This window comes from Phalaenopsis equestris, unplaced genomic scaffold (assembly GCF_001263595.1).
Source record: "Phalaenopsis equestris unplaced genomic scaffold, ASM126359v1 Scaffold000367, whole genome shotgun sequence".
In the NCBI taxonomy this organism is placed as follows: Eukaryota; Viridiplantae; Streptophyta; class Magnoliopsida; order Asparagales; family Orchidaceae; genus Phalaenopsis; species Phalaenopsis equestris.
Window position 1 is genome coordinate 101,059 of NW_018164809.1, and position 8,119 is coordinate 109,177.

Sequence of the window (8,119 nt, forward strand, 5' to 3'; positions counted from 1 at the left end):
GAAATTTAAAACATCAAAAAGTCTTATGCAATTTCACCGAATGAACTTGAAAAATTATATTGCGAAATCAAAGAAACAATGAAATTTAATTACTAGACATATGAAAAAGAAACATAAACTTAGAAAAATAGAACAAAATGTTTACACTAATGAAGAAAAAAAATCAAACCAGAGTTAAATCTCCTTTCACTTCACAACATTTCTTTCTTTTTGCAATTTTATCACACATTGATTTGTTGTCACAATAATGAAAATACAACTCACACGCTCTAGGCTAACTTCAGCACTCTCTCCAAGTTTGTCCATCTCCAAATGTAAGAAGTCTCACATTGTGAAGTAATTTGGCTATTACATGATCTACCCTGGCAGAAGTGTCAAAGAAAACACCAAAATCACCCTAAGTTAGTGGGGACGTGGTGGCACTGACAAGGCAGCTTAAGGTTGTTGGCTATAGGTGCCACATCGTTGGCTTGGGCTCCACATTTCATGCTTCATAATGTCACATTAAGGCATTGGGGCGCATCCCTGTTGGCTTGTATGGCGCAATGTCGTTGGTCTCTGACACTAGGATTCTTGGCCTCTAGCTTTGTGATGTTGTGCGCTCTTGATTTTATCGTGGAAGTGATCGGGCTATTTGTTAGAGTAGTTATCCTGGACGGGTGCCAAGACACTCATCCTGACTTAACTCCATTTTCTTCGATTCACTCCAATTGTTCATGTATTGTGCAAATATATATGAAACATATCTACAAATAAATATAAAAATGATACAAAAATGAGAAAAAACAGATGCAACCTAGTATCAAATTTTACATGATTGACAAATAAGCTTCTTACATCAAATAAAATAAATAAGTACTAACAAACTCATTATCTGAAATAAAAATAAAAAATATATATATATTACAATTATGTAGATATTGATATTAAATTATAATATATTATTATTAAATATATTATTAAATAAATATTAATTACTTAAATGTACTTAAATAATATATTATATCAATATAAAATATTTAAAAATTTACTTATTGAATAACAATTAAATTTATTCATCAATACTATAAGCCAATTGAAATATATTTGCATATGATTGATTTAAAGTACCAGAAAAATGTTTAAATTTGTTTGACGAATTATCTTATTCAATCATCGTGTATAATTCATGTTTGGGGATCCAATTGCTGGCTAGTTCTCACGGTCGAAACCGAAACCGAAACCGAAACCGAAACCGAAACCGAAGCCGAAAGAGAGACAGAATCAGCTGTGTTAGAATTTTCGGTTTGGACCCCTCCAGATTCAGCCTTCTCCAATTTTCGTTAAATTCTCCGATTGACTTCTGCGGGGACCTGTTTCTACTTCCTATGAGCATCGTGCCGGCTCTGTTTTTCCCTGTCCATCTGCGCCCTTCGATTTCCCCCGCCTGAGATTTTCTAGGGTTCAATTGATCTGGTCCCTTGAGTAGGTGGTGGGGGTGTGGGGCGCGCTATTGCGTGTTTTCCGTTCCGTATTACTTTCTTTGATCCTTGACTTGATTTTTTTTGTGCATGTTTCAGATTTGGCAATCAGCGGAGCAAAAGCTGGAACTGGAATGGCACACAAAATTGACCATGAATATGATTATCTCTTCAAGATCGTGCTTATTGGTGACTCCGGCGTTGGAAAATCCAACATACTGTCGAGATTTACGCGGAACGAGTTCTCCTTAGATTCCAAATCCACGATCGGTGTGGAATTCGCCACGAAAACGCTTCAGGTGAGATTTTCTTTTGTTAGATCTCCGTTCTGGAAATAATCGAAGCAGCCGGCTTTACTGCTGCAGCGCTTTCGTGTGCTTTGATTTTTTCTTTACGTAATGCTTAATTAAATTTTATATGGTGAATAGATTATTAATAGAAGATAAAAAGCGACCTTGGTAAACAGACTTGCTTTACTTCCGCCATTCCGAGCCTTTAAGCATATTTGAAGAATTGTCTTTTATTATCTGTCTATCTGAAAGTCTTGTCTCTTGTTTTGTGATGCAATAATACTTGAAGAATTGTCTTTTGCATTTAAATATTACTCTTTTGTTAGTTTGTGAAATTATTATGGATACCTGAGCTCGTTATTGGCGTAATAAAGTTAGTTTCGTGATTATAGCTATTACATCTCATCAAATATTACTCTTGGATTTTTGTTGTAGGATTATTTTCATGGTCTCTTTAACATTTTTTTAGCATCTATTACGCCATTTAAGTTATTAGTTTCGCCTTTGATACCAGAACAACAAAAGTTATGGTCATCCAAGTGAGATAATCATGTTAAAGGTCTCAACTCTGAACTTGTTATGGTTTGAATCGTAATTGTGCAAAAGTTTAACAAAAATCAGACTATTACGATGGATGTTGGAAGGAATGTGTGCCGTAACTCAATGAAAATAATATGAAATGTAAACTTAGGTGGTTTAAGATTGTAGAGTACAGGCAAAAGATTTATCAAACAAGGGTGTATATATAGATTTATTTAGTTAAAAGCATTAAGTGTATATTGTTTTTTGTTTACCCATATTTTGACATTTTATGGTTGGTTTAGAGAAATATAATATAAAGACATTTCTGAAGCATTAAAAACACCCTAAATACCCTTTTTTCCTGTGTTTGCATATCGAACAAATCAATTGATTTCTATGCACACCATCTCTATCATTTGCAACCTCTCCTGAACACCTCTCGTTCCTCCAAACTCCCTCAAATTCCTCCACGTTGCACCTTCTTTGCTCCTTCCCGCGCATACCATAACCTTCCCTAAGCTCTCATTGCCTTCAATCACCCCCCAAGCCCTCCACGTCGCACTTATCCGTCCTTTTACGGTAACTTTCTTCCTATAGCGCCTCTTTCTTTGACAAACTTCCCAAAATCCCCTCTTTTTGGTGGCCTTCTCCAAGCCTATCACATTCATAAGAGTGATAGAGAGAGAGAGAGAGAGAGAGATTTTAATGTGTTTAAAATTAATTCTAACAAACACAAAAGTTCTTATTGACATTTGATTTGCATCCAACCCATCTAAATTTTGTATTTTTAAGTTGCATGCATTTTAGAAACATCCAGCCAAATAATCCCCTTAATTTATTTCGGAAGGAGGAAGGGGTAAACCATGATAAGATGGTTAATAGTTGTGCAAAATGAAGTCTGAACAAAAATATTGCATCTGATGTAGCTCAACAGGAGTGGCGATTGAGGATGCATGATGCCAAATGAATGTTTGATTAAGATTAATCACTATTATGATTTATCAATGTTAACAATTGCAAAATTTGCATGATCATATATGGAAATGATGAATCTCAGCTGTGAGTATGATTGACATAATTAAATTGTCTGAAGTATTGTTTTAGAAAACCGCTGTGCTCATTTACTCTTGTTTTCCAACTCCCAAGCAATTTTTAAATTATGATTGTTAAATTTTTTTGGTTGAGAGCATTTATCCATTTTTATTTCTATTTGAGTGATCTGTGCATCTATTATCTTTTCAATATTATATTTTTCAGCAGTGTAATCTTCTATGGACTTAATTAGTTCGATCTCAACAATGGTTAAAAATAAGCATTTTTTCCTTTTATGTATTTTTCTGTTTCCTAATTGTTGTTTGAACGATGACAGGATCTTTTTAAGGCTTTCTCTGTGCTGAAAATTTTTTTGCCTACTTCCTAGACTAAAGTACGTACAGAAAAACTGCTGAAAAGGGACTTTTGATTGTAATCTATTCATTGCAAATAGATTTTATCTCGACAGTTTTTAAGAGCAGAAATCGTAATTTATTTGATACTTGATTTATGATATACACAATATGAGCACCTAGGAAAACTGAGTTTGTACATAGATTAGAGATTCATTCCATCCATCAGATAAGTCACAAATCACTGAATAACAGTGAACTGCTTTGTCCAACTCAGCTTAGCCATCAGCTCTATTCGATGTGCAAGTAGTATTCATGCACTTCATTTCATTATGCCATTATTGCTTGTGCTATTTTCCTCAACAATGACTCTGGTTTGATGCTGATTTTATTTTTTAAAGAAAAGAAAACTGTACAACAACAACAAAGCCTTAATCCCACTACGTGGGGTCGGCTACATGAACCCTTTTTCTCCACTGTGTCCTATTTAGTGTCATATTTTCATTTATTTCTAATAAATTAAGATCATTTTTTATACGATAAGCCCAAGTCTTTCTAGTTCTACCTCTGTCTTTCTTAACATAAGTCGAATCTAAAACATCTACTCTCCTAATCAGATCATGAAATGGTCGACGTTTAATCTGACCAAACCATCTAAGACGACTCTCTAATTTTGTCTGTCACGGAGCTACACCAACCCTATCATGGATATATTCATTTTTTATTATGTCTCTAAGTATAAAGCCACTCATTCACCTAATCATTCTCATCTTGAAAACACTTAACTTAGTATTATGCTTCTCTTTTAAAGGCCAACAATCAACGCTATAGAGCATTGCGGGTCTCACCACTATCTTATAAAATTTTCCTTTCAGTCTAAGTGGTACTTTTCTATCACACAAAAGACCCGAAACATTCCTCCAGTTCAACCAACCAACTTGAATTCTACTATTAACATCCCCATCTATATCACCATCGCTTTGAACAACAGACCCGTGATAACTAAATTGTTCATACCTTTTGATAATTTGATCACCCAAAGTCAATGACCAAAGTTAATTCTCCAAGATGTTTGAATTTCCATCGTATATTCTGATTTATAATGTTTCAATAGTATTTTCATAAAAAAAAAAGGACGAAATCAAAGATATGGTTCCTTCAACCCATTTTTGTATTTGTTATTGATTTGTTCTGATTCCTTGTTATTTGCCATCTTAGGATGCTATTTACTTAATTGTGCAACTTTTATGGTTGCAATGGAAATTCTACAACACTTGTAATGTAACACCTTGTAGGATCATCAAAGTTGGGATAGTAGAGGTACTTATTGGCATTTGTTGTTATTTAGGTAACCATGAAAAAGGCATCTTAAGTAGTTATTATTTTGTTTTCTTAAAGTTGCATTTTTTTTATTGCACTGCAAAATTGCTGCTGCCTTTCATTCATTGCAACTTTAGCCCTCGATCTTTGTATTAAAAGCTATTGTTATGAAAGTACCAAAACCCTAACACCTAAGCTGCTAGATGTTGGAAGAGGTGCTCATATGACTGAAGTGAGACATTAAAAATGTAATAGCTTTGCAACTTATAATTTATTGTTACTGAAAGGAATAATTTTGAGGAAAATATACTATTAGTTGACGCATGAAATTTTGTTTGAAAAATATTCTTCTAGATTCATTGCATTGAAAATTTGAAAATCTTGTTAAATAGTTGATCTTAAATTTTTACAATTAAACTCTTTAAAGCGGCATTGAAGGGATAATATGTTCTTCATTTATATCTATTCCGTCTTTTTAAGATTCATGTTTTTTTCTGCCCCTCCATTTATTCCATCATGTCACCTTCATCAACATCCATACTTTCTTCTCCATCACTATCTTCATATCCTTCTATTTATTCCTTTATCTTTCGAGATCTTTTCGATTTATCCGTTGCTCTTTCCATATATTCCATATATTTGATTCAATTTGTTTTCAAACGAGCATTATTATTCTTGATGCTATTTTTTCATTATCCCTTACCAAGTTATCATTCTGAAACTTAAGTCATCTCAAGCATTAAGTGTAAGCGTGGGTCTCTCAATCAAGGCAAGGTTCTGGCCTAAATATGCCTTAATAATGTTGCATGTGTTATGGCTTTGCCTCATCCGAAACCCTAGTGGAGCTCCTGACTTGCCTTTAAAAACAATTATAAGAAGTTTCATCATTAAATGAACCATGTGATCTGATGCCATTTTAACTGAAATTCCCTTAGGTTGAAAGACAGAAGGATAAAGTAAACGTTAAATTTAAATTTAAGCTCATCTTTACTTTGAGACCTTTCTTACTTAGAAGAAGTCCAAGTATGAGTGGCATCACTGATCCAATTTTACCTAATTCTTTTAGTTTGATATTAGTTTATTGGTTAGAAAATAATTATAATATTAATGAACTTAGGATTTAATCTCTTCCCTATCAATGTAATTAAAAATTATGGCATTCTACAAATCTAAAGTCAAATTGAAGGAAAGATATACCAATCCTGAATGAGGACGTGGATCAAACATATCTAACTGTTGCCATTTTTCGATGAAAGGGCACGGTACTTTTGAGAAATTTCCATTCACATTTTTAGTTCTTAATAAATATTATTTGGACGCGGTTCTTTCTCATCTGTACACTTGATTTTTCTCCTTTCAAAAGATACAAATAACATGGTAAATGGCAGAGCAGTTTATACGAGTTTCAAAGCATTTCCAGATCCATTTTTGTAACTTACCATTTTAGCTTGTTTTGCTTTGACTAATTTGCCGAATGGTTACATTCTCCTAGCCTAGCTTTTGAGTTGCATGGTGATAAAGTCTCTCCCCCAAGAAAAATTCGTTGCTAATGGCAGAACCATTTCATAATCTATCGCAGGATACACTATTTTATCCCAGGCTACAGCTTGGCCCCAGCTAAACCACTTTTAATCCTCTTCAACTACTAATGAAAACCATGACCACGTTCTATAACCTCACATCCATTCAAGTTTTTTAAAGCTCTCTTAAATATAATTCATAAACCAAATGAAAATATTACCCATCTTACTCTGTGAAGCAAGTTGTAACTGTTGTCTGTAGGTTGTTTTGACATCTTGTTTCTCGCAAAAACTTCTGGTTACCGATCAAACAAACATCATAGACATGAGAATATGCTTAAACATCACAGCTTTGTCAATCTTCCACACTTAACAGATTGAAGGGAAGACGGTGAAAGCACAGATATGGGACACTGCCGGTCAAGAAAGATACAGAGCCATCACCAGTGCCTACTACCGTGGCGCCGTTGGAGCCTTTCTTGTTTACGACATCACTAAAAGACAAACTTTTGATAACATCCAGAGGTGGCTGCGTGAGCTGCGAGACCACGCGGACTCCAACATTGTCATCATGATGGCTGGCAACAAATCCGATCTCAAGCACCTAAGATCTATTTCCACTGAGGATGCACAGCTGATGGCCGAGAAAGAAGGGCTCTCGTTTCTGGAAACTTCAGCATTGGAAGCAAGCAATATAGACAAAGCTTTTGAAACGATACTGACTGAGATTTTCCGCATCGTGAGCAAGAAGGCCCTCGCCGCACAAGAGGCGGCCGCCTTGGCTGGGCCTCGTATTCAGGGAACGACCATCAATGTTTCTGATTCCAGTGGCGGTGCTAAGTACTCCTGCTGCTCCACTTAACTTGATTTGTTGGCGGTGCTGTGCAGGTAGATTTCTTTTTCACGGTGTGGAGTTAAAGCAAAATTTTTCTGCAATTTATACATATGAAAAGGGTAGAGGTATATTTGTTTCAAGGCATCTAATGAACATTATCGATACAACATGAACTTTAATAGCGTGGTTTTATTAATTTGGTCCAAGTGGAAAGTAGCTATGTGATAAAGATTGCGATTTCTTTTTTGCTGTTAACATCCTATATTTTGGCTTAGTTGTATTTGGATGCATGGCATTTAACATACACATACCACCCAATTCCTATGTATTTATTATGTCAACTTGTCTTAAGTTAGTGTCAACTTTGCTTAAGTTATTTTTTTTTTTTTTGGGAATACTTACATACCACTCAAATCTTTCTTATCACATAAAAAATACTATTATTTTAACTTAAAAAGTGAAATACAGCTTTTCATGCATGGGTGAAGGGGTCATTTATGTAAAATTGATGTTCACATTTTGGATGTGTAAATGCATAGGAATTAAGTGGTTTGTATGTATATAAATATTCTTAAGATTTTTATGACCATTTTTATCTTCCTGCTGTATTTTTGTACATTTCTTTAAATTATTTCCCTTAGGATCATAAAATTCAAATAGTTATTTTGGTGTTCCAAAGGATTGATTATACGAAATCGAAGATCGACTCATTTATCTTGTGATGTCGTATGGAAATTTCATTAGATTTTTCCCGTCCATATAGTCAATTACTAGGAACCTATTCCTT

General features: G+C 34.4%; 1 protein-coding gene across 2 annotated transcripts; it reads left to right on the forward strand.

Annotated features, from left to right (window-relative positions):
* The first annotated feature begins 1,216 nt into the window (after positions 1–1,216).
* Positions 1,217–7,628, forward strand: LOC110026360 (ras-related protein Rab11C). 2 transcript variants are annotated; one of them, XM_020727258.1, is made up of 3 exons: positions 1,217–1,464; positions 1,560–1,759; positions 6,874–7,627. In XM_020727258.1, the coding sequence occupies exons 2-3, from the start codon at positions 1,595–1,597 to the stop codon at positions 7,357–7,359; spliced, it is 651 nt and encodes a 216-aa protein (XP_020582917.1). In that variant the 5' UTR covers positions 1,217–1,464; positions 1,560–1,594; the 3' UTR covers positions 7,360–7,627. The 2 variants fall into 2 exon arrangements, with proteins under 2 accessions (XP_020582917.1, XP_020582918.1); XM_020727259.1 differs by having other exon boundaries at positions 1,290–1,468; positions 6,874–7,628.
* Positions 7,629–8,119: the final 491 nt, after the last annotated feature.